At 38.3% G+C, this 27,299-nt stretch overlaps 2 protein-coding genes across 3 annotated transcripts in view; one reads left to right on the top strand and one right to left on the bottom strand.

Annotated features, from left to right (window-relative positions):
- The window catches only part of MIX23 (mitochondrial matrix import factor 23), a 38,399-nt gene extending 21,378 nt beyond the window's left edge, over positions 1–17,021 (top strand). Inside the window, exons 5-6 of one of the 2 annotated variants that reach the window (XR_015769396.1) lie at positions 2,392–2,512; positions 16,188–17,021. Coding sequence is in view for 1 of the 2 variants with exons in the window: in XM_028110493.2 (XP_027966294.1) it covers positions 2,392–2,442 (51 nt within the window). In the remaining variant the exon portion in view is untranslated. Of the gene's footprint in view, positions 1–2,391; positions 2,707–16,187 lie in introns of those variants that run through there. The other variant, XM_028110493.2, reaches the window with a different exon arrangement.
- Positions 14,790–25,946, bottom strand: CSTA (cystatin A). The gene is made up of 3 exons (XM_028110711.2): positions 25,878–25,946; positions 18,272–18,373; positions 14,790–15,034 (listed from the first exon to the last, which is right to left on the bottom strand). The coding sequence occupies exons 1-3, from the start codon at positions 25,941–25,943 to the stop codon at positions 14,906–14,908; spliced, it is 297 nt and encodes a 98-aa protein (XP_027966512.2). The 5' UTR covers positions 25,944–25,946; the 3' UTR covers positions 14,790–14,905.
- Positions 25,947–27,299: the final 1,353 nt, after the last annotated feature.

Below are 27,299 nucleotides of genomic sequence, written 5' to 3'. Positions count from 1 at the left end.
GAATAAATTGCAAAGTACAAATTGATTTTCTTTGCCGTATTATCACTTTTCTTTATTCTGTCCGCTTTGCCAGGGTTTCCTATTCCTGCCTTTTCTACCAATGTGAGAAGGTGTTTGCTACTTGAAAGATTCTGGTGTTACTTTTTCATTTATGTTCTCCAGAGAGATATTTACTGTTGGGATGGCATAGGGGAGGGGTACAATGAATATCTGGTTTGAAAAACCCAGTGGAGAGGTTGATATATGTCAAATGTAGTGGGATGAGGGAAACATTTTTATTTTTTAATTATTATTATTTTTAAAAATTATTTTTAAGTAGGCTCCGTGCCTGGTATGAAGCCCAAAGTGGGGCTTGAACTCACAACCCTGAGATCAAGACCTGAGCTGAAATCAAGAGTCGGTCACTTAACCGACTGGCACCCCAAGTGAAACATTTTTATTTTTTTATTTATTTTATTTTAAAGATTTTATTTATTTATTTGACAGAGAGATACACAGTGAGAGAGGGAACATAAGCAGGGGGAGTGGGAAAGGGAGAAGCAGGTTTCCCGCTGAGCAGGGAGTGCGACGTGGGGCTCCATCCCAGGACCCTGGGATCATAACCCGAGCCGAAAGCAGATGCTTACAACTGGCCACCCAGGCACCCCTCAAGTGAAGCATTTTTAGATTTGATTCTAATTTTAAAGAAAATGTGCTCCATCCAGTCTACAAAAACTTAGGTTCCCTACTTGATTTAAAAAAAAAAATGCAGCTATGGTGCAATAGGTCAGCAAAAGTGGTTAGGAAGGCATTTAGGAAAAGGATTTGGAGAAGTTTGGCCAAGTCATATGTATCATCCCACCCAGGGTGCCAGGGCCACTAATCTGAAGCCTCTGATTTGAGCATTGGGAACTTAAGGGAAATGTTAGGGCTGGCAACTGACAAGAAATGAGCTATAAGATGAAAGGGCCAGAAAGAGTCTATATAATTTCTACATTTTTTCTTCTAATTGTGAGATAACACATATCAAAGAGTATGTAACATAGCATTTAAGGAATATTAATAAAATGAACATTCATGTATCTACCACCCAGCTTAAGAGATTGAATAATACCAGTACCATAAAAGCTCCCTATGTAGATTTTTTTTATTTTTTTATGATAGTCCACAGTGTCCAATATAGGTTTTTTGTGTGTTTTGTTTCTTAACCTTAAAAATAATTTGTTCCTTATGTCAGTGAAGTATGAGGGTAAATTCTAAGAAGAAATTTTTAGATTTCTATAATTTTTTATTTGGACACTTAAAAATTTTTAGGCACGATTAAATTTTTTTTTAAATATTAAACGAAATATGGTAAAAATTCTTCTCATTCCTCCCTTTCAGCCACCTCCTTTCCTTTCCTTCTGAAAAAATGATACATGCTTTAGGTATTTGCACCTTTTCTAATTTTATGTATGTCTGTTTCCCATTTGTCACATCTATGAAAGTGCACTGTCCACACTTTTTTTTCTTTACTATATCTTGGAGATCTTTTCCCATCAGAACACACAGACCTTCCTTATTCTTTTATGTTTGCATTATAGTCCATTGAATGGCTATACCAAAATTTTTATTTAACACAGTCCCATATTGACAGACACTGAAAAATGTTCTTTTAACATTTATGATATGTTACTTGTTTAGATTTTTAGGAAGCAAGGTAAATAGAACAAAACATTTTATAAATTTACACGATTTAGCAAAGGCCTGATCTCTCTTCAAGTTTACCTACTTGTGAAAAAGATCCAAGATCCAATACTCATTTAGAAAATCACAACAGGTATCTAAAGAAAATCTACATTATAAAAAGAGGGAGGGCGCCTGGGTGGCTCAGTTGGTTGAGCAACTGCCTTAGGCTCAGGTCATGATCCTGGAGTCCCAGGATTGAGTCCTGCATTGGGCTCCCTGCTCAGCAGGGAGTCTGCTTCTCCCTCTGACCCTCCCCCCTCTCATGCTCTCTCTATCTCATTCTCTCTCTCAAATAAATAAAATCTAAAAAAAAATAAAATAAAGAGGGAAAAAAGCTTTATCTTAAATCATTTTAGATATTTTTGTCTAACTGTCCAGAATATGTAATGAAAATGTTTGTTAGTTACTGTTACTAAAGAAGCTAGCTTGTGATGATTTTTTCCTTGAATAATATAAATTTTATTAAAAAATCAAAATTGGCTTATAAATGGATATCAAAGTCTTCTGTATTCTTAGCGCCTATAAGTCACTTTGAACTCATGAGGAAAATTTTCTGTTCCCTAAATCTGTTGACCTGGGATAAAAATGGTTATATCCTCCTGAACCATGCCAAATTTAATTTAGTTCCAGGCTTGATTTATACAAGATGACTCAACGACTTTTGTTTCTGTTTAAATATCTTAGGTGTTTAATGAACGCTGCCGAATTCACTTCAAGCCTCCAAAGAATGAATAAAAAGATACTTTTTTTTTTTAAAAAGGACCGGGACATCTCATAAGAGCTAAGCATGACAGACATCAACAAGGTGGGCTTCCTAGGATGATTTCTGAGCCAACAGTCCAAGACCTTTTGTTGATTTCGGCCCCACTTAGCCAAGACCTTAAGTACAAATAATTCTCATAATTATGGAGAAATCAACTGCTATTTTATACTGATTCTGTAAAAAAAAAAAAAAAAGATGTTTTTGTAACTATTAAAATAATTTTCTGACTCAGTGTACATATTTATTTGATTGTTTTCCAGGTTGAGATAATAAGTTCTAACAAGAGAATTTGAATACAGTTTCATTATCTGATTTGATTTGTATTACATCTTTTTGATTTTTTACAAATTTATTGGCAAGAACGTGGACCTTTTTAGGTCATTGATGATTTTACCCTTTCTTTGTGGGGTTTATTGCTCCTAACAAGTAAGATGGCAATAATTATAAGCTGCATACTGTCCAAAGAAACTTTCTCCTTGGTACCTTAACTTATCTTGTTTTCATATGCAAAAACTAATTTTGGGTGGAATTTTCCTGGACAGTATTTCCATGGGGAATGAAAAGAAAAACAGTAAAATAAATTTGGGAAAGGCAGAGGAAGGCTTGCATGATAGTATTCAAATGAATCAGTAAAAAACATATCATTGTAGAATTCGGTCATTGCAGAGAAAGCACTTCCTAGTAGAGGATGATCATAATTAGTTTTCTGTTGCTGATTAACAAATTACCACAGTTTAGCAGCTTAAAATCATACCTGTTTATTGTTTTACAGTTCTGTAGGTCAGAAGTCCAAGACTGGGTTCTCTGCTTGGGGTGTCATAAGCTGAAATCAAGTCAGCTAGGCTGAGCTCTTGTTTGGCGCCTCTATAGAAAGAATGTGCTTCTCGGTTCATTCAGTTTGTTAGCCGAATTCAGATCCTTGTGGTTATAGGACTGATGTGCCCATTCCCTTGCTGTTATCAGAGGCCACTCTAAACTAGAAGCCACCCACATTTTTTGGCGCATGGCCCCCTCCTTCTAGCTAGCAACAGTGTATTGAATTCTCATTCTTGGTATCTGACTTCCTTTTCTGCTATAAACCAGACAGATTCTGCTTTCAAAGGGTCTTTGTGATCAGATTAGGCCTACCATGACAGTCTTCCTTTTGATTAACTCAGAGTCAAATGATTATAGCCTTAATCTCCAAATCCCCTTTGCCAGGTAAGGTAACATCACAGATGTAATGTCTCCTCTTCACAGTCTAAGGGATTAGAGTAGGACGTCTTGGAAAGCCATTTTAGGATTCTGCCTACCATGATGATTTAAACAAGCCACCTGGCTCTGGCACAGTTAGATTGACCAACTGGGTCGTTGGTAGGCCTATGTTTCAGTATGTGTACCCTCATCAGATTATGCATTTAGAAGTGAGCAATAAAAGTATAAAATGTGCACTGTTCTTTCAACAGATCTTTTGAGTACTTACTGTCGGTCAGATACTGTCTTAGTTGTTGGGGATAGTGATAGATAAAACCTACTTTTGTGGAGATTATAATCTAGTCTTAAAAAGGAAAAATCTCTTAGGGCCAGCAGTAAAAAAGATTTTCTATAGGACTTAAAGTGAATGGTGCCTGACAGAAAGTTGATACTTTTTTTTTTTCTTGCATGTGTCTTTTCAATTGAAAGGACTCAACAAAAAGTAAGACTCAATATAAGATCTTCCTGATGCTCAGGAGGGAATTTAGAAACAGTCCTTGGAAAGGATTCATAACAGCTTTTCCAGAATTTCAGGTCTGCTAAAATACTATCTAGCTAATCCAATTATGTTAGTAGGATGCCTGAATCATCCCAATGTAACATGAAAAGTGTGCGATTGTGGCAATCAGTGACTTTTAGTATAATGCATATTAGTATGTTTAGTTTGTGATGAATGACACTTAAACCCTCAAATATGAAGAGAAAGGGAAGGCATACTATTCTTGAAAGTTGATTTGCCTCTTGAAACAGTGTCTTGAATATAGTTGCTGCCTTAAGCAATAATTGTAGATTTTGTTGGCTTGAAGGATAGGTAGGATTTAGAAAGAGAGGGAGAAGAAGCTGAATGCAAAAGTTCAAAGGTGAGTTTGGCTCTTCCTTGGCAGGACGGAAGATAGCCATAGAAGAAACACAAATCCTTAAGTGTTTGTCTCCCATATTCTAGGCACTATTAGCCAATACTATACATCACTGAACAAAACATAAAAAATACCTGCTCTTCAAGAACTTCTATGTGGTGAAGAGAGATGGACAGTAGTAAGGAAGTAAAGCATATAAGCATATAGTATGCTGAAAGGTGAAAAAGCTACATGCCAAAAAAAGAATCTGGAATGGGGAGTGGAGAGTGGGTGGCAAATGACTGATTTCAGCTGATTAGAGAATATTATAATTCCCTTGTCTTTGAAAAGCCGATTTAAATAGAGACAAATAATACCAAATAAATGCAGTAATAAAAAGGAAGTTTTCCAGTAAGTCATTCTCTCTCTCTCTCTCTCTCTCTCTCTCTCTCTCTCTCTCTCTCTTTTTAAGTAATCTTTATACCTAACGTGGGGCTCAAACTTAAAACCCCAAGATCAAGAGCCGCATGCTCTACCAACTGACGCAGCCAGGTACTCCGGTCATTCTCTTTTTCAAATTTTGCTTCAAAGATAGCCAGTTTAGGAAATGGTGCGATAATGTACCCAGTGCCATACAGTAGTCTGTGCTGTGCCCTGCTACCTATTTAAGACCGTCCAGGGATAACTTGTAACCTGGGAGATTAGTCCAACATGTGGTCTCACAGCAAATCAAGAAAAATGAGTATTCTGCCTGGAGTTATGTGAGCTAATCAAATGTTAGAGATCACTTAGGTTCCTCATGATACCTGTGTGTACTTAGTCTAATAGTTAAGCCTTGATTGTTAAAAAACAAAACAAAACAAAAAACACTTCTTAGATGTTTGAGCATGAATGTTGAATAAAGAAAATAGTCAAAAAGTAATTCTTCCTGATAGGGGCAGTGTTTCTGGGAGAAGCCTAATTTACCCCACAGCATTATTTTGGAGAGGAAACACAAAATGCTAATGAGGTTTAAGCAAAGATAACTCCCAGCTTCTGAATGCAGTGGGCTGCTGAGGGTAATCCCTGTAAGAGGTAAGAGGACTTAGCCTACGTGAATTTGTGGATCTCCGGATGCATTAAGAAAGGACAGCAAATCCACTGGCACTTAAAGATAGTTGCTGTAGATAGAATGGTTTTTCCACTCTAATTTTAAAAGCTAGCACGCAAAATTTGACTCCGTGGGTTCTCCCCAAGGATAAGTACCAAGTTCTTAAAATGGCTTTTGAAGTCCTTTGTGTTCTGGCTCCTGTTTGCCTCCAACCTCATCACTCTCTACTCTTTTCCCCGCTAGTAGGAAACTACTTCTGTTTCCAGACAAGACCTAGTGTTACCTCTGAATTTCAGCACATGCACTCTTCCCTGGCCAACCTACCCATGCTTCATGTCTCAGCTATCACTTCCTTCAGCAAGCCTTTTCCTGACTTCTCAGATATCAATTAGATGTCCTTTTTATGTGCCCGCATGATAAACACCTCTTTCATGGTCTTTATCATGCTGTTCAATTGCTGGTTTACCTCTATCCCACCAGGTTTTGAGGGCTGGCACTGTGGAGTACTCAGTGCTTGGGATAGGTAAGCCTGATGCTGCTAGTTTTCTACCCTATATCCATTTTCCTCTTCCTGATCAAGAGAATCCTGATTTTGTCTACAGTAGCAGTGTGCCCAGCTTCCCTTGCAGCCCCAGATAGCAGGGAGGTAGTTTTTGACAATGAGATATAAGCAGGAGACTGTTGGGGCATTTGGGGGAAACTTTCCTGATACAGGCATTGTCCTTTCTTCCCCCTTTCTCCCTGGAGTATGATTAGGGTCACTAGGAAGAAGGATGAGGACTATTTGCTCACTGTGGTGATGAACACGAAGATAAAAACCCTATGTTGAGGGCTGAACAGAAAGACAGAAGGAGACTGGATCCTTGATGGCGTTGTGGTTTGCCATCCCAGCCCCGGGCTATCTGTGTCTCCAAACTTCTTATTAAGTGAGGGCAGGGATTTTTAATTTATTCATTGAGAGATATAATAGGAGTGGTTCACTTAGTTGGTTAAGCCTCTGTGTTTAGGATTCTGTTACATGGAGCCAAATGATACGTTCAATGAACGAACAGTATACTACTACTAATAGCTCATTTGTTCATTGCTTACTACAAATTAGGTACCATTCTAAGTATTTTACATGACTGCCATATTTAGGAGACAAAATTTGGGAAATTCTAATAAGCAAAGGCTAGAGAAGACCAGGCCCTACACCAGACCAGAAGTGTATGAAGGAATTTGAGGGAAATTCATCTTCTTTCTCTAAGAATGACTTGACATTAAGAGCTAGTCCAACTAGGATCTGTTCATTACTTAGCTCCGAAGGATTTGGGTTGGATCTCATTCATATATTGCAACAAACCAATGCAGAGGGTTTTTTGTTTTTGCAGGGTTTTTTTTTTTTTGCTCAGTTGTGAAATCTACATTAAATCTCCCTCTCCCCCCTAATCAATCATGCCTTACTTCTCTAAGGACACAATATTCCTGTCTGTCCATCCATCCATCCATTCCTCCATCCATATGTTTGTCATATGGATCATATACCAGCCACGCCACAACCCTTTCTAAGAAAGACTCTTTGGCCCATATCTCCTACTGAAATAGCACCCCTTGGTAGCCCATTTTGCACTCTGCATAACCAGGGCTGGGCAACTGCCCAAGAACTGCTAACTTTAAGTTGGCCAGTGTCTTACGACATGTCGTGGGGCAAGAAGATGATCTGGATAATCAAATTCTTCAAGGCTTTGAACTGAGAAATACTGAGGAAATGATGTAGTTAGCAGTGAAAGGTGAAGCTTGAAGGAAGTGGTGATGAGGTACAATAGGGGCCACGAGGGTCCAGTGTTCTGAGAAAGCAGGACCTGTGAGGATGCACACCATGAAGCAGGGAAAATTATACAGAAGAAAGAATGCCAGTTGGAGCTGGCACAAAAGTGGACAGAAACAGAGATGCAGACAGCTGCTTGGGGAATAGCTGAGCCCATTCATAAAAGAGCTCTAGAGTAAAAACCCGCATCCATAGTTCCTCAGGTTCTTAGAGCTGCCTTGGATTCTGGTTCTTGGGTCTCCAGCTGTGAGACCCAGTTCTATATGAGTCCTCCTTCACAAGGCCTGGTTGTTTGACATTTCCTAGATTCTAAGCAGATGCATCTTTATGATAAGTCTGTGTATTACATAAAATAAGTTCTTTTGAACCAAAGGAGTCTATCAAGAACGTTCCCACTGGGTCAGGTGGCCTAGCGATATCTCCCTATTTAAACTATCCGTTGACATTAGGACATTTTTTCCTCATCCAAATCTCCTCATACTGTCATTTAAAGCACGAGGTATGTGCTTGGATAGTTTCTTGGGGAAAACTCCCCACTGTGTTTGAACCAAGTTCCAGCAGGGGAAGCCTCAGAAGCCTCCAGGGTCCAGAATGAGTCTTTGGCTCTCTCCTAAAATAAGAAACCAGGCAGAAAATCATAGATTCACTCCCTCAGGTAAGTGAAGAAACCTGTTTCCCAAGATAGAACAGAGAAGGCATTGCCTACAACCCTGAGCAGAATCATGCCCTCTGAGTTGTAACTTGGCCCATTTAAAAACAGTCTGTGGCAGAGAATTTGGGAGGGTCTGACAGACAGCTGGGGTTGAGTCCTTCACCTTGGCAAGGCAAGAGTACATTCAGTTTCTCTCTTTGGGGTTAGACAAAACAATTTTTGCAACAGAGTACAAATTCTTGCTCCCAGTTTCCATTTCAAATTTGACGGGGAGAAATGCTTCAGAAATGCAATTTTCCCTTGGTTGCAATGGTACTGTAAAGGAAAGCAGGGTTTTTTTGGAGAAACTTGCCCCTTTATTTGGATAAGCCCTAAATGACCAATGAGCTTTCAAACATCTTTCTATCCATTGGACAGCCTACAATTATCCAGTAATAGATCTATTTTCTTTTTGTTTTTCTTGGAATTCCAACAGTTCTTGGGAAGTAAGTCTAATTGTTCAAATACCACTTCCTTATTTTTTAAAATGTCACTCCCTTTAAAAAATTATCTTCCACGTTAAAATTGTTTTTAAAAAGAATAATTTTTCAACATAGTATAAAGTGTAAATCTTCAACAATGGTGTGATTTTTCAACAACATTTAGTAAATGAAAAAATAATTTTAACACTTTATTTTACTGGGACTAAACAGATTTGGGTTATATTTTTTGACTTTTTTTTTTTTCTGTTTTCATCATCTTGTTTTAGGCTGGTCTCAGCCTATCAATAACCAATGTTGTGGCTGGAGCAGTACTTGCGGTTCTTACTATGATTGCAAGACATCCTTTAGCCCTTAAGCAATAACTATCAGGAACCTTTGGAGGGGAAACATTATTACTTACAAGACCTGGAAATTACATAGCATACCTGGGCCCACAAAGTGAAGTCACAGGGAGAGAGAAAGAGATTACCCTGGCCTGGAATTCTGCTTTTATTGGGGGTGGAAGATGGGGGGCCTAGGGCTTTGGGGGCTCACTCTTTATTGGTGAATTTAAAATGTAAGAATGGAAATGTAAAGCATGGGAAGAGAGAAAGAAAACAAGTGGCCCAGATGGTTAGTTATCGAAATTAACCAAGATCTCTAAAACAAGGGAGTCCTCATTTGGGAGAGGTGGCTTGGTTCTTTACTTGGTCTGTGGCTGGTGCTATGTTTATTTGAGATAGTTATCTTGGAAGAGGATGAGTCTTTGAAGTGGATGCCTCACCAAAGCTTAAATGAGGCACTTGTATTACAAAAGCAACTGTCAGGGTTTACCCTACACATCTATTCTGTTTTTAACCTACTATCAGAAATGTTTTGTAATATTTTAAGTTTTGAAATATATTTTCAATTCAATTATTTCCATTAAAACTTTTTCCTTTTTCCTTTATTATCACTCTAGTACTCAACCCTGGCTGACGTTAGAATCATCTAGACTCTTTCTCAGATTTTTACTCAATTAGTCTGCATGGGGCCCGACTTGGGACTTTTATTTTATTTTAAAGATTTTATTTATTTATTTGAGAGAGAGAGAAGCAGACTCCCCACTGAACAGAGAGCCTGACTCGGCTCCATTCTGGGACTACTGGATCATAACCTGAGCCAAAGGCAGACGCTTAACCTACAGAGCCACCCGGATGCCCCCCAACTTGGGACTTTTAACTAATACGCAGGGATGAGTGAGAATCACTGCACACATTACTTGATCTTCTTTCCTATTCCTATTTGCTACTGTGTTCTCACTAACATGAAGTCCACTTAACCAGTGACAGGATATGTTTATCCATTTATTCAAGTCTTTTATTTCTGACAGTGAAGTGCTGTAATTGTCTTTGCATATGTTCTGTATGTCTCTTACTAGATTAATTCTTTTTTTTTTTAAAGATTTTATTTATTTATTCATGAGAGACAGAGAGAGAGAGAGAGAGGCAGAGGGAGAAGCAGGCTCCCAAGGAGCAGGGAGACCTATGTGGGACTCGATTCCAGGACTCCAGGATCATGACCTGAGCCGAAGGCAGACACTTAACCATCTGAGCTACCCAGGCGCCCTTACTAGATTAATTCTTAAATGTGGTATATTCAGTCTTCTATACCAAAATCAGGATAAAGTACAAATAAATCTAATCAATCTGATTATAGAGTTTTGTATATCCTGTTCTGAGTTTATAACTACAGGTGTTTGTGTCCATGTTTGCATTTCTCAGAAAAGGATTCTTATTAGGCCAGTGGGATCATTTCTGGTAGTCTCTGTTACCTAAGAGCCCTATGGTGTTAATATTAGCCAGCCAGTGGAGATCTTTTAGTTCATTGACTGAACTTAATATCTCTGTGCTAGGAGCTGACGGCAGATGGATAAGACAGTTTCTTTATTATGAAGCATCTAGCAGTGGTCATTACATACATATATATCAGTACACTATTTCAAGCTCTCCCTTGACTCCTACAGGGGTCAGAATAGCTGAGCAAATAAATTCTGAGCTTGTGTTAATAGAGTGTAGGAATTAAGAGCATTGGTCCTGGAGGCAAATAGCCTGGGATTATATCTTCACTTTATTAACTAGCCATGAGGTCCTGGGCAGTAACTTAACCTCTCTACACTCAGTCTTCTGTAAAGAGGGGATAATAACAATATTTATTTCTTGAGGTTGTTATGGGAATTAAATGAGTTATATGTGTAAAGTCTTTAGAACACTACCTGGTATATAATAAGCACTTAGTATATACTATTATTATTTGGGGACAGGGGGATTGACAAGTGGCACTAAAAGGATGATGAACAGAGTGCGAACACAGAGGAAGACATTATTTAGGGCATTTTTTTTTTAAAGATTTTATTTATTCATTTGAGACACAGAGATACAGAGAGAGAGAGCACATGTAGGGGGAGAGGCAGAGGGAGAGGGAGAAGGAGGCTTCCCGCAGAGCAGGGAGCCCGATGCAGGGCTCGATCCCAGAACTCTGGGACCATGACCCGAGCCGAAGGCAGATGCTCATTTAGGGCATCTTTAAAACAAATTTCCTCTTTTGCTTTCTCTTCTTCTCTCCTTTCTCCTTCCCTTTCCTTCTCTTCCTTACCTCTCCTTCCTAACAATTCAGTCCAAAATCCATTAGGTAGGTCCAAAGAAGGAATACTATGAACAGTTATATGCCAATAAATTAGATAATACAGATTAAATGAATACATTTTTAGGAAGACAATACTAAAACCAATTCAAGAAGAGTCAATCTAAATAGACCTCTAACAAGTGAAGAGATTAAATTAGTAATCAAAAACTTCCCATAAAGAAAAGCCCAGGCCCAGATAGCTCCACTGCTGAATTCTACCAAACATTTAAAGAAGAGTAAATACCAATTCTACACAAATTCTTCCAAAAAGTAGGAGAGGAAAACTTTCCAACTTATTCAATGAGACCGGTATTACATAGATACCAAAACCAAACAAAGACATCACAAGAAAACTACAGATCAATATCTCTCATGAATATGGATGCAAAAATCCTCAACAAAATGCTAGCAAACCAAATCTAGCACATAAAAAAATAATTATATACCATGACCAAATGGGATCCATTGTAGGAATGTGAAGATGTTTAACATTCAAAAATCAATTAAGGTAAAACACTATAGTGAAAAAATAAAAAGCAAAACCACATGAACATCTTAAAAGATGCAGAAAAAAAGGCATTTGACAAAATCCAATAAATAGCCTTTCATAATTTTAAAAAACTAAAAGAAAATGTCATCAACTTGATAAAGGGCATCTACAAAAACCCCACAGCTAACATCATACTAAATAGTAAATGACTGGAACCTTTCCCCCTAAGATCAGGAACAAGACAATAATATACACTCTCACCACTTCTTTTTAACTTTGTACCAGAGGTTCTAGACATAATTAAGGATGAAAGATATTCAGACTAGACAGGAAGAAGTAAAACTGTCTCTCTGCAGATGGCATGACCTTGTTGTATAGGAAAATCCCGAGAAACAAATTACCAATAAACAAGTTCAGGGAGATTGAAGAATACAAGACCAATATACAAAAATTGATTACATTTCTATACACATGCAATTAACAAGCCAAAATGAAATTAAGAAAACAATTTTATTTACAATAGCATACATAAGAATAAAATACTTAGAAATAAGTTTAACAAATAAGTGCAAAACCTATACTCTGAAAACTATGGAACACTTTCAAAAGAAATTACAGAAAATATAAATATTTGAGGAAACATCCCATGTTCATGGATTGGAAGGTTTAATATTGTTAAAATGGCATTACTTCCCAAATTGACCTACAGATTCAACATAATCCCTATCAGAGTCCCAACTGACTTCTTTGTAGACATTTATAAGCTGATTCTAAAATTCATATAGAATTTCAAAGGGCCAGAAGAACCAAAACATTCTTGAAAAAGAACAAAGTTGGAGGATTCATACTTGTTGATTTCAAAACTTAACTGCAAAGCAACAGTAATCAAGAAAAGTGTGGTACAGGGCACCTGGGTGGCTCAGTCAGTTAAATGTCTGCCTTAGGCTTAGGTCATGATCCTAGGGTCCTGGGATTGAGCCCCACATCAGGCTCCAAGCTCAGCGGGGAGTCTGCTTCTTCCTCTCCCTCTGCCCCTACCCCCTGCTCATGTTTGCTCTTTCTCTCTCTCTCAAATAAATAAATAAAATTTAAAAAAGACATGTAGATTAATGGAATAGAAATGAGCATCCAGAAATGAATTTATGTGACTGTGATGTTTCAACAAGGATGCCAAGACCATTCAATGTGGAAATGAATAGACTTCTCAACAAATGTGGTGGAACAATTAGATAGCCACTTACAAAATAATCAGGTTGGATCCTTACCACATACTATTTATAAAAATTAACCCAATAATAGAAACCTAATTCAAAAGGGATCAAACACCTAAAGGTAAATATTAAAACTACACAACTCTTAGAAGAAAACATAGGAGTAAATCATTATGTGCTTGGATTTGGTAAAGGATCCTTAGATCTGACACCAAAAACACAACAACTTTAAAAAAACAAACAAACAGATGATTTGGATTTCATTAAAATTAAAAACTTTGACACTTCAAAGGACAGCATCAAAAAGTAAAAAGAACCACAGTAGGGGAGAAAATATTTACAAATCATATATGTGATAAGGGACTTTTATCCAGAATATGCAAAGAAATCTTACAACTCAATAATAAAGACAAATAGCCTGATTTAAAAATGGGCAAAGGATCTGAATAGAGATTTCTCCAAGGAAGATATGCAAATGGATATTAAGATCATGAAGGATGCTTGATATCATTTGTCATCAGGAAAATGCAAATCAAAGCCATAACACAATACCACTTCATGCCCACTACAATGGCTAGACTCAAAAAAGCAGAAAATAAGTGTTCAGGATGTGGAGATATCCAAACACTCCTACACTGCTGGTGGGAATGTAAAATGGTGCAGCTACTTTGGAAAACAGTCTGTAAGTTCCTTGAACAATTAAACATATAGAGTTGCCATATGAAACAGCAATTTCACTCTTAGGTATCTACCCAAGAGAAATGAAAACATATGTATGGGCAAAAAAATAAAATAAAATAAAATGTGTGCAAATGTTTATACATTGTCCATAATAGTCAAAAGCTGAAAGCAACCCAAATATCCATCAACTGATAAGTGGATGAACAAAATGTAGTAAATGCATAAAATTGAATATTATTTGACCATAAAATGGAATAAAATATCAGCACATGCTACAACATAGATGAATCTCCAAAACATTATGCTAAGGGGAAGAAGCCAGTTGCAAAAACCATATGTGATTTCATACATATGGAATATCTAGAATAGGGAAATCTTTAGAGACAGAAAGTAAGTAAATTAGTGATTTCTTAGGGGTGAAGATGTGGAGGAGGATGGGGGATGATAGCTAAATGGTATGGGGTTTCTTTTTGAGGTGATGAAAATGTTCTAAAATTGGTTGTGGCAGTTGCACACATTTTTAAATGTACTAAAAACTATTGAATTGTATAATTGTATAATTGGGTGAATTGTATGGTATATAAATTATATCTTAATAGAGTGTTAGAAAAGAGAAAAATGGCAATTAATGGAACACTTGGTTTTGGACTGGAGCTTTTAGCAATAAAAGACATTTTGGGGAAGCTGAATGTTGTCTGGGGATTAAATGTTAGTAAATGTATCAGTGTTAACTTCCTGATTTTGATGATTGTATTTCAGTTATTCAGGAGAAAATACTTGTTTGTAGGAAATGTACACTAAAGTATTTGTTGGTGATGGGGCATCACTGTAGGTAACTTACTCTCAAATGTCTGGGAAAAAAGTTTTTTTGCAACTTGTCTGTAAGTTTGAGATTATTTCAAAATATAAATATACTTTGTAAAATACCTGATTTAATTTTAAAATGTCAGGCTAGGGATGGAATATTGGATTCTCTGCAACCACAGGGCACTGATAGCCCATGATCTAGCCTGCCTATGGTGGGAATGGTGGTGGTGGTGGTGGTGGTCTTATCCTTTAGCAAGTTGCATTGGGCCTAATTTCTATAAGATTTTCAATTGACATCAATTTGTATGGAATTTTTACTCTAAAGCAATAACATTGACTTTGAGAAAGAAAAGGTAAATACTATTTAATTCAATAAAAGAGAAATAGTTGAAGAAATAAATTTATTTGAAAAGGAATGCTTGTTTATTGATAGTTACATTTATTAGCAGGGAACATTAGTCAGTAGCCAGTGGAAAATATCAGACCACTTTTGGAACATGCTGCTAAAAGCCTGTGATCTCATCGTCCTTGCTTTTGTCAGTCTGGTAACCAGTAAGTGTCAAAGTTGGATTTTGTTGAGGAAGGCCTTTGAATACTTTCATGTGAATATAACTATTATCACCTACTCGCACCTAAAAGATAAAAAAAGAAAAAAAAGGAAAAGGAAATTCATTCAGATGGATCTATGTCAAGTGAAAGATCTACAGACTTAAAGACTCGCCGAAATAAGCTTTTCAGGAACAGTATTTCTAGATCAGCATTCTTAGACCCTTGATTTTCATAAGTCTACCACGTTATTTTATGAGAAAGGGCAGGCTAAAGGCATGGCAAGAGGCATAAGCCCTTCATTTTATTTTATTTTATTTTATTTTATTTTATAATTTCTCTACTGCTTGGGCACAAATGAAAGTACATTTCATTTTCAAAGATGCACAAAGCAAGAAAACAAGTGACAGTCTCTTTATTGATTCTGTTTTTTGACTTCCAAATTGGGATACTTTATTTGCCACATGGTTTGAGAAGGGAGGAGAAAATCAGAATTATCCTAGAAAATTTGGGAGGTGTGGTTCCCATATCTATATTAGAACCTACATTATAAATGCCCACTGATAGGACTGAGCAGACACCAGGGGATGGACAGTCTAGGGTCTCTTTAAAGTAAAGGGATCTTGCTGGGATGTCATTGGTATGAAAATTGAAATGGTAGTTTGAGCATGAATCTGGGACCTAGAATATCATGGTGAGAATTTCTACTTTTGGGCGCCTGGGTGGCTCAGATGGTTAAGCGTCTGCCTTCGGCTCAGGTCATGATCCCAGGGTCCTGGGATCGAGTCCCGCATCAGGCTCCCTGCTCCTTGGGAGCCTGCTTCTCCCTCTGCCTCTCTCTCTCTCTCTCTCTCTTCTCTCATGAATAAATAAATAAAATCTTTAAAAAAAAAAAAAAAAAGAATTTCTACTTTTGTTTTTGGTTAGGACAATAAAAGTTTTGTCTTAGAATAATATTTTTTATGTTCTGATGTCCCTTCCTAATTAACAAATACCATTTATCAAATGTTTACTATGATTCAGAGGCTATGATATAGAATATTTTATGTACTTCTTACTATAGGCCTGAACAAAGGTAGAACAATGGCAGTTTTATAGGTGCAGAAGCAGATTAGGAGAGATTAAGTAATTTTCCATAAATTTCTTAGCTAATAAGTGACAGAGTCAAAACCTAAATCTAGACTCCAACATTTATGTTCTTTTCACTCTACAGTATAACTATTATTTTTTTTCATGTAGGTTCCACACCCAGCATGGAACCCAGTGTGGGGCCTGAACTCACAACCCTAAGATCAAGACCTGAGCTGAGATCAAGAGTTGGATGCTCAACCAGCTGAGCCACCCAGATTTGCCTACAGTTTAACCTTTTAAAAGCATTTATTCTGTGTTTGGAACAGGACGTCAGCCTTTGCATATATTATTAGAAGCAGCACAGCCAGTAGTTAAGCATCAGACCACCTGGGTTCAAACCCTGGCTCTGCTCCTATAACTGAATGACCTTTGTTAGTTACTCCATCTCCCTGGGCCTCCATTTTCTCATCAGTCACACGAGGGAAATGATCATACTTATCTCATAGATTTGTTGAGAGGATTAAAAGAGAAAACACACGCTCAGCTCTTAGAACAGAGCCTGGCACATTGTAAGTGCTTAGTGAATTTCTAGCTCATTTACTCACACAACACCTGGCAAAGTAGGTTTTTATCTGCATTGTGCAGATAAAGACACTGAGGCTCAGAGAGGATGAGGGGCTGTGATCACACAGGCACTGACTAATGGAACAAGTTGAACAAGGGTTCAAACCCAGAACTGTCTGACACCAAAGCCTGCACCCCATCTATTCCACCACCTGGCTTTTGATAGATCCTTGAAAAAGAACACAGAAGGTCACATCAACAGAAAGACCTTAAATGTAGAGAGCAGTTCAGAGCAGAGATCAACAACTAGACAGCCAGGAAGTAATGAGGGAATTGGGGTTAGGAGTTGTAATCCCGTAGGAGAAATTTGACCAGGCAGGTGGTCTTAAGGGATGAAATTTTCAAGTTTTCTGATGAGCTTTTTAAGAAATACATGGGCTGGTTAATATATGAAATTTATGAACTTGGACTAATTGTAAATTATTAAAACAATGATCCCAGTTTTGATGGAATGTTTCTTGTCTTTGAACAAAATCATTTTTAACTGGAAAAAAGTTATTTTTCAGCTGTGAAGAAAGTAGATTGAGAAAGGAAGAAACAATGTCATTGCTTTCTGAGGATGAGGTGGCGTCTCATTCATGTGGGCCACCTCAGGACCTGGCATATACTAGGAGCTCAAATTTGATAGGACTGGGCTGATTCATTTACATGACCCAGTGTTGTAATTTTCCTATGCTGAGCTGGTTAGGACCTGTTATTTTATTTTTTTGCTGAAAACATTTTTTAAACATTTTATATCTTAAGTAGTTAATTGTTAAAGAGAAAGAAGCCAGACTATGCCTTGGTCAAATGGTTTTGTAAAGATCCAAGTACATATATTTGAATGTCTGTTATTATTATTTATTAAATCAGAATTACCATCTCAATACAAAAGGATGAAGATGGTTCTCAAATATCTATGGTTGATTTGTTGAATTGGTTCTGTCTCAACTTTGCAAACATTTTCTTCAATCAGAACTGGATAGTGCATCATTTAATTCATTGATATAGCTATAAAATTAAAATTATTTTAAATGCTCCACTGTTTTAAACTACACCTATAGTGTCACAAATTGAATCTACTTACTTGAATTGCAAAAATTATTTAAATTTTATTAATCAAAATGCTGTGTAAAGGGCAAAAGTAGCTTCAATTATTTTCCCACCTTAAACTACTTTAAGTCATTTCTAAAATCCATTTAATTTAGACACATAGAATCACAAAGCTTTGAGTGGAATAAGCTTCAAGATAGCATCTGGTCCAGCTCCAAGCCTTCAGGCAATTGAGATATTCTCTCACTTCACACAAAAAGCGCCATGGCCACAAACTGAGCATGCTTGGAACCATTAGGAAATCTCTTTCTATACAATTTCTGAAAATTGTAATTTGTAAATTGTAATTGTAATTTGGAAGGAGTCAATATAGGAAACCTTTCTAAATTCACAGGAAACAGATGATATAAGTATATCATCATCTGCCAAATTTGAGACTCTACCACTTGGGAAATTTCATGCTAGGGAAGCATCTTCATTTAGGACAACCGGAAGGGACAAAATATATGGTAAGGGTGCAGGGAACATCACATAAAGTGGGAAATGCAGTATCTCTTAGTGCCAAGGTGAACCCAACAAGGATGTTGAACTCTAACCTTAATGTAGTAATTTATTCCAGCAACCACTTGAGTTTTATACTCTACGGCTTCAAACTCTTGGTAACTCTCATTTGTTTTTTCTTCAAGCTGAGGTTTAACCTTAAGAAGAGAAAAGAGGAAATAACATTATTAAAGCTATAATGGACTCCGTTTATGTGATTTACAAGTCTGGGAACCTTGTGCTTCTAAAGATGCTCAAACATGATAATGAGAGCTATTTTCAGTATTTCAAGGAAAAGAAAAGATCTACCTTTAATAAGATTACATGGGCTAACTAAAACGTTAAATTTTGTTGCTTTAGGCTGAATTTGCATCAACTCAGTGTGGTAATATGACAATATGGTAATGTTTTCACTAGTAAAACTCTGATATATATGTCTGATTAATAAAAATAGAGCAATAATTACTATTTCACTTAAATTTTTTTATTTTGAAGTAATTTCAGACTCAATGTTGCAAAAATAGTATAGTATATCTCAAGATCCTTGATTTAATCACATGTGCAATTTCCTTTGCCATCTAAGATAGCACATTTACAGGATTCAGGGATGAGGATATTGGCCACCATTCTGTCTACTACAGAGAGATTCTAAGCTTTGGTGCCAGCATGCCTGAACCCGACCTGACAAGGGAATGGAGAGTCTCAAATTCAATATGTGAACTTTTACTGGATCTACCAGTTTTCGATATCGGTCCTTCATTCCTGCCCTCAGCTGAGCCTGATATTTCTAGTTTCCACTGTGTTCTCTCTGACTCACTTTCTGTTAAGAGTAAATCTCCAGAATTCTGCTAGCTTGGAAGATAGTGAAGGGGAAAGATCTGGGGGTGGCCAAACTGCTCCTCAAACAGATCCACTATCAGTTCTCCTGGCATTAGCCCCATGCCTCACTCTCATCTTCCTACGTTTCTGGCATTGCTAGTGCTTGAGCCATTTTGGAATTCTGCACCGTGAATCCGCTTGCTGCTGGCTCATCACTCCCCTCTATGGTTGGGCTCCATCTAAGTGGCCCAGTCATTTTCCATTGTTTATCTGTTTTCCATTTTCCAAGGTTTGGTCAGTATTTCTGAGGTGGTGTTTGCCTATCTCCTGTTGTCCTTCTATGTGTGGTTTTGTGCCTTTCCCTCCTAATCTTTTCCTATCATTTAGAGGGAAAAGATAATAGATGTGTATGTTCGATACGCCTTGTTTATTGGGAAGTTGCCTCCCTTCCCTTCACTAAAGCATTTTACGTGTTTCATGCAGGCATCCCACGCATCTAGGTTCTCCCACGGCCATTCAGTCCTTCCCATCAGTGCGCAGGCGTATTGAATCCTTTTCTATTGGCCCCTTGGTTTGAGTACCAGAACTGGTTTTCAAAGATGTAAACATTTTGCAACTCTGAGTTCTCAGACCACTTTTGAGGGTACAACACCTCATGGACCAGCACCTATTTCTCCTGTGACTTTCAGAATAGATGGGAAGAATGTGCTATTGCTTTCTTGAGATGGAAAATGAAGCTCCAAAGTGGAGAAAGGAAGAAGACAAATCATAAGGGGAAAACAAACAAACAAAAAAAAACAAAAACAAAAACAGAAATGGGAAGAGGTGGGGTGCAGGAAAGAGGGGGAAAAAGGTAGACAGGAGTGCAGAGAGAAGTCAAGTAAGGAGAGGAGTTATGTCCTATCACCTCCCCTGTCTAACCTTTCTGAGCCAACGCTGGGTACCAGTCAATTTAGGAGCTGAGTTGGAAAGGGTTAATCTCTAAACCCAAAATTATCTGTTTAAACCTCATTTTACAAATGGGGGACCTGAGGAAAACATGACTACTTAATGCTGAAAAATTATTAATTACAGTTATTTAAGGTTTTCAATCCCTTGCCTGATAGTTTAAATATCTGATTTATCTGTTGCAGTGATCTGTATTCCTTCTGGTCTCCAGTTTTTGGTCGTGTTTTTTGTTTGTTTGTTTGTTTTACCACACATCAGAACATTTTATTTCTATTTGCCCTAAAAAATAGATCAAAATCTGTAACCTTTCCACTGCATCTGTGAAATCTACAAGTCCAGAATTTTCCACAAGAGAGCAGATTTCCAATGTCCTGGTTTGTTTTGGTGGGTGCACTGGCGCCTGTCAGACTGTGTGCCATGATTTCAGGTTCACTGTACTTATAACCTGTAGCATTGCTCTCTCTTGCCAGTAGAACAGACTGGTATTCTTCTAATGTTGGATGTTATGAACCTGGAGTGATGAGGTCTAAGCGGAGAAGCAGGAAAGGGGGCAGAATAGGAAGGAACTGGTCAGTGAAACCTTAATTTTCAGAAGGCAGCTTGGTGCTGAAAGACCGCCCAGGGATGGGTGCTGGGAGGGTGGAGGCCAGCTGGGAGTGGTGGTCTGGGACCTGGTGGTACATAGACAGACCTTGAGCTGAACACAGTTGGTGTTCACCTTCCCCAGCCTTCCATGCATGGTGGTGGCTGAGATGCTGGAAGAAACTGTAAGGGTTTGTTACTTGGGCCCCAGGCAGGGGAAGGATGCTTTCAGGGAGGAGCAGCTGGTAAAATACAATTACCCTAGAGCTGTTCAAGATATTTTTATTGTTGCAGAGCATGAATCTAGGTGAGTTGTTATTAGTTCTCTGGGATCTGAGGATTTGAGCCACGCTGCACCCAACACCAAGGCATTTTCCCTATCTATAATCATTCTGCAGAAACATTGGACTATGTATAATTTAAAGAAGAATGGATAGAAAGGTGATAGTGGCAACATAGGTAGGCCATATTTTGGGATGTTTTACAGAGTAAGGAAGGAGAGTGTGGGTATGGCATGAAAGTATAGTAGGACTGATGAGAAGTGACTCATAGACATTTGTCATCTGACTACATATTTGAGGGAAGGGGCAAGTATGGGGCAAGGCACCTGGTATGCAAGAAATGATAGCACCCCACATAAGAGAGGAAGGGCAGAGTCTTAGACCGGAGGGAAAAATGAGATCCAGCAAGGGATAAGGAAATTGGGAGTGTTCTTGTACCAGATGACCGCAATCTTTTAAGAGAAGGAACTGAGACACCAGCTGGAGGGGCCATGGGGACGGGAGGGATTGAGAAACCAAGGAGAGAGAAGGCAAAGGTCCACCTCTCTGGGGTTTCTAGAAAAGGGCCAACAGGATGTCACTGAAAGAATGTTTCGGCAGCCCTAGGGTCCTGTTGTGGTTGTTTGCTGGCACACATTCATAGACTGGTACTGTTTCTGTGGTTCTGCAACTTCCTTGAGCAAAGTTCTCTGAACCTGGAGCAGAAGCTGAAGAGGAAGTGGTGACAATGGGAGGGATCTCTAATTGAGGATTGGAATGCCAGAATTTCATGAGGTCCACAGAAATCAGGGGTGGAAGTGTGCATGAAGCCACCCATCATGGGTCCAGTCTGGATGAGCACTCAAGTGGGCCTAGGCATGTTCTGATGATGAAGATGGGAGGGTGAGGGCCTGAAAGATTGTGGTGTGGCTGAAGAGCAGGTTCTCTGGGTGTGGGGCAGTGGGAGAGGTGATTGATGAGGAGGCTGTGGTCAGAGAGGAGAACACAAATGTGTGGGTGAGTGACAGCTATGACATGCTAAGCTCTGGGGTGTGGTGTCCATAATGGTATGCAGAGGGGGTGTTTGTATGGTGTTATGGTCTGTGGATTCCAGGAATGGCATTTAGCAATTAGGTTTGACTTAGGGGTGTGTGTGAGTGTGTGTGTGTGCACGCGCATGTGTGTGTGTTGTGTGTATCTACCTGTGCATGCGTAATAATAGCCCTCATTTCTGAAAATAATTATTGAAATGACAGTTCTTTCCTGCACATAAACATACTCTGGAATTACCATCCCAATTCTCAGGCCAAGTATAGCTCTTTATTTCTTGAATGTATCTCCTATCTATTTTGTAAATTTCTCTAAAGGCAAGAACCATCTTTGTGTCCCTTCTGTCCCTATAGCAATTCACACAGTACTGTGTACATAATGTTTTCTGAATGAAGAAACCAGGGTTGTTTTTCTTCATGACACCTTGTCTTCTCACAAAGGAAAGCGGATAGAAGAGGATAGCAGAGACCCTCAAGTAATACAGAGACTCCTGGGGAAAGGGATTTCTTTCATGTGTACTCAGGACCCAAGTACCATTTGCATCCTTTAGTGATACATGATACACACCTACCATTCAGTCTCCGTTATCTTCAGAATGGGGACACTCTTTTCTTCTGCCTTCAGAAATGTTCAAATCTCCTCAAACCCAAGCTCTTTGATTTTCTTCTCTTTCTGACCTCATCCAACATCCCTCTTTCATTTTTTTTAAAGTTTATTTATTTATTTACGTATTTATGTATTTATTTATCAGAGAGAGAGAGAGAGAGAGAGCACAAGCAGGGGAGTGGTAGGCAGAGGCAGAGGGAGAAGCAGGCTTCCCGCTGAGCAGGGAGCCCGATGTAGGACTCGATCCCAGGACTCTGGGCTCATGACCCAAGCCGAAGGCAGACACTTAACCTACTGAGCCACCCAGGCTTCTCTCCCTCTTTCATTTCAAATGCCTTGAACCTGCAGTTCTCATTTTTTCTTTGATGCTTTCCCCTCTCTATGAGATGGCCTTCCCTTCTTTCCCAAATGGAGTTCTTCCTTCAGCTGGCATTTCACTAAGAAGCTCTCTATTAAGGACAAGGAAAGCTGATAAACCTCAGCTCCTCTAAGAAGACCTGCATTTTAGCAGGTGATTAAAAAAAAATTAGAATACATTAAAGAATCAAAGGGATAAAATTACAAGGTAAATGACAGGTAGTGGTGGTCTTCCTTGGGACCACCTCAGATCATACTAAGTGTATGACTACGAACACTTACCCATTTACCCGACTCTGACTGGGCACCTAACTAATTCTATAATCTTGGAGAAGGTGTTGATTACATTTCTTCACCTACAGGTGGTTTTGGTAATACCTGCCTCTTGGGGTTGTTTGTAGGGAGATAAATTTTATCATTGATGGGAAAGTGCTTCTGAAACTGACCATTCTTTCGCCTTCTAATACTTAATTGGGAATTGTCCCCTAAGGTTCTCCTGGGAGAGGGGAACCAAATGATAACTGGGAGCTTAATACCTGTGAAGCTGAACTACTTACACAGTAATTATTCACTTGAAAGTTAGGAGCTTTGATGGGCAAACTCTAATGTCCTTCCTGGTCCCAAACCTATGATAAAAAAAAATGTTCCTAATTGGAGATTGTTTTATTATGTTCCAGTTATCTTGACTTCTCTAAATGGACTCTAAACCCCTTGAAGGCAGGGGCCATGTCTTAAAGTCCTTATGTATCTTCTATAACATTTAACACAATGCTGGACACCTAAGAGATAGTCAAGAAATGATTCATTGATATTCATTTCTCAAACTGATTGAAATCTGAGGCTGGCTGCTCACACAGAGAAGGCAATTTGCCATACCATGTATTTCCCTCAACCCACATGCTTCTCCATGTTCCTGCCACTGTATAGAGGAAAAGGCAGGTGGTCAAAAATCTGAAGATAGGCTAGCTTCTTAACTAGGCAGATATTAACTTCTTTGAATCTCAGTTTGAAATCTCATCTGAGATATGGACATGATGATTTCCTTCCCTGCACCAGGGGTTATGAAGACCAACTGCAATGCACCTTTCTGGAGTGATGTAGCTATTGTTAATCCCTCTCTCTCATTCTACCTCCTTGACAGGTTTGGAGCCTGAGATGAGCAACAAGAAACACACTTTCAAATTAATTTCATAATTTAAGATGTGGTTCACAGATGGTTGTTTTTAACAATGCAAGGCCTTCTTATAGGTTCTTAGTAAAAAAAATTATTCTTGCTAACCAAGATAGGCTTTTTAAAAATCATTAAAATTTTCTGCTCGCTCTCTGTATAGAATCTTTGTTATTCCCCATCTCCCTTAGAGCTCTGGTTCCTGGAGAATCTCAGGGGGATTTTCCAGGATCATGGGTAATTTCAGGCAAAAATTTGAAGCAAATAACTGTGATGCCTCACCTATGCATATTTCTTTCTTGTTTTCAAGTCACTCTTATGCACATCACCTTGTGTAGTCCTTACAGCTCTGATATCAACAGAGCAAGAGGTGTGAGCTTCATCTCACAAACAGAATTGAGAACTTTTTTTCAGTGCTCTGCTTTTATTTTTTATTTAATTTTTAACAAGATTTATCTATTTATTTTAGGGAGGGAGAGCAGTGGGAGGGGCAGAGGGAGAAGGAGAGAGTCTTAAGCAGACTCTGTGCTGAGTGCGGAGGCTGACGCAGGGCTCAATCTCAGAATCCTGAGATCATGACCTGAGCTGAAACCAAGAGTCAGAGGCTCAACTGACTGTACCACCCAGGTGCCCCCAGTGCTCTGCTTTTAGAAAGCCCATCTCCCATAGGCCTCTTGGATTTATGTATCTCCAGATCTGCCGGCCAGTGATGTCATGGACAGCAGCATGGGCATCACCTGGGAGCTGGCTAGAAAGGCAGGCTCTCAGGCCATATCTACTGAGTCAGAATCTGCATTTTAACAAGACCCCTAGGTAATGTATGCATACATTGAAGTTTGTGAATACTGACCTGTACATTGAAATTTGAGAATACTGACCTCAAATAAAGGTATTAATGACTTAACATTACCCTTTGCAAGAAAGAAAAGCTCCAAAGTATCTATTTTTTAAAAGAACTCTTGAAAAGGAAACATTTATCCCCAAAGAATGAGTGATAGAATTCCAGACATCGCATCTCTAGAGAGCATTCCAGAGCCCTAACATGGAAATCCTATCTCTTTCACTTACGCAAGAGGCCAGTCTTGTTTGCCAGTGTCATAGAAGGAAGTCTCAGAGAGAAAAAAAACAAGGAATGATACAAGAAAATAGGGCAACAATTTACAAACCTAAAATGGTAATTTATATATATTTTCTTTCATAAAATATGCAGTATAATAAAATTTTATCATATAGGTGATAGCTAATCAAACAACACTTAGAAAAATGTATCAACTTGCTATAAACGTTGAGTTCTGTTTTCACCATAATCAGTTTCAGAATCACCACAGACAATGTCACTCCCCTTCCCTAATAGTTTAATCATCTTCTATATACAAAGAGACTAAAATTTTTTCTATTTAGTCAAATTGGCAGGAAGTTTGTAAGTGGATTGTCTTTGCAATATTGTTCTTCATTTAACCCATTTAAAACAATTTCCACACAGAGTGCATGAAGTTTAGTTTGTCAAATTGTTAACAACCTCAGACTTTAATTACATGTTGGCTCTGTTTGGTAAGATTAGAATCTTCATCAGAAACTGAATTAGTAATCCTAGAATCATACATTGTAAGCCTATAAAGATGACCCAATATAAATTCTTTTATAAAGGGGGAAACTGAGGCTCAGAGAAGGTGTGTTACTTGTTCAAGACCACCCTCATAGTTCAGATTATTAGAGGTTTCAACTGAAAAGTTTTTAGTTGTAAGGAAGCCTGAACAAAACCACACATTTCCCAATGTTCTTCTGGTTTTCATGTTCACCCACACACTTAACACAGCCCACCTAGGAACCAAGATTTTGTATCAATCCTTTTCATGAGATACACCAACTCACCTCCTTAGCAATCTCCTGGATTTCTGGAGTGGCAGGTTTGGCTTCAGTTAAGCCTCCAGGTATCATTTTGGCTAATTGCTTCTTTGCTAGGCAGGATGCTGGAACTGAACTGATCAAGGAAGCGTGGAGACTCTGGTTTTTAAGAGGGTGTTGCTCAACAAGCTCCGCCTCCAGAAGGTTTTCTTTTTCACAAAGAGCAAAAAGGCACAGGGAAAATGAATATGTCTTGAAGTAAGCCATGCTGCTTCCTCAACAGAGTATGCCAGTAGCAATTTGGGAGAATGAGGGCTGAGGATGAACAAATGGGTGTGCCCAGCGAGTCAACTACGTCATCACAGGGAGTCAGACTTCCCTGCATTCTCTTGGACAGTGATTCCATCCTGGTGCATCTGAGGAATGAAATCTGGAGCCACGACCGGAGTTTCCCACCGTTTTAAACCTCTAATACCAAATTTTATATTTTAAAGGTATATTTATTAATAATGTCAAGGCTGATTGTTTAGAATTTACTTGACTGTATAAAGAAAGTAAAAGTGTCTGTCTGGAGAACCTTGGCTGGATATTTGTATTTTACTGTTTGTTTGCTTGCTTTTACATTTCTAGAACTGTAGAAAAATACAAAGAGTAAAAGAACAAGCACCTATATTCCTATCACCCAGATTTAAAACTTTTAACATTTTATCTTACCTACTTTCCCTTTTTTCTTTCCTTTCCTTTTCTTTTTTTTTGGTAGTTGTTTTTAAGAAATACAATATTACCAGCCTCCCATTCCCACCCCCCACCCCCCAACTTTGCCCTCCACAGAGGTAAACTACACTGTGAGTTTGGTATCCTTCTAGCCCATTTTATACATGTACTTAGTGTGTTTTTTAAAAATTTACTTAAGTTGTATGCTAAATATATACTCTATATATGCTTTTTTCCTTCTCAACATGTTTTTGAGTTGTTCCATGTTGACACACAGATAGATCAATCTAGTTTATTTCCTTTAACTGTTATTTGATGATAGATTGATCTATCATTTATCTATCTATCTATTTATCTATCTATCTATCTATCTAATCTCTCTAACTACTATATGCTATTCCACATTTTACATACTTATTCCCCTACTGATGAAGACTTTGGTTCTTTCTAGTTTATTACCCTTATAAAACAATATTGCATTTTTTCTCTTTTGTCCATGTGTGACAGCTTCTGGAGGGAAATTATCTAGAAGCAAAATTACTGCTTTATGTGAAAATTTATCTGCATTATTTTATTCAATTGTTGGAATATATAACATGTATACATGATAAGAATATCCAAAAGGAACAAAAGAGTTTACAGTATAAGGAATTCTTCACCCACTCTATTCCTCAGCCACCCTTCTATTCTCTAAAGACTATTGTCACCAGCTTCTGTATCCTTCAGAGATATTCT

Source organism: Eumetopias jubatus, unplaced genomic scaffold (assembly GCF_037043125.1).
Source record: "Eumetopias jubatus isolate StellerSeaLion01/CBP00866 unplaced genomic scaffold, mEumJub1_p1.0 scaffold_1, whole genome shotgun sequence".
Taxonomy (NCBI): Eukaryota; Metazoa; Chordata; class Mammalia; order Carnivora; family Otariidae; genus Eumetopias; species Eumetopias jubatus.
The sequence above is the reverse complement of the archived record's forward strand: the minus strand, read 5'-3'. Positions and strand labels throughout refer to the sequence as shown.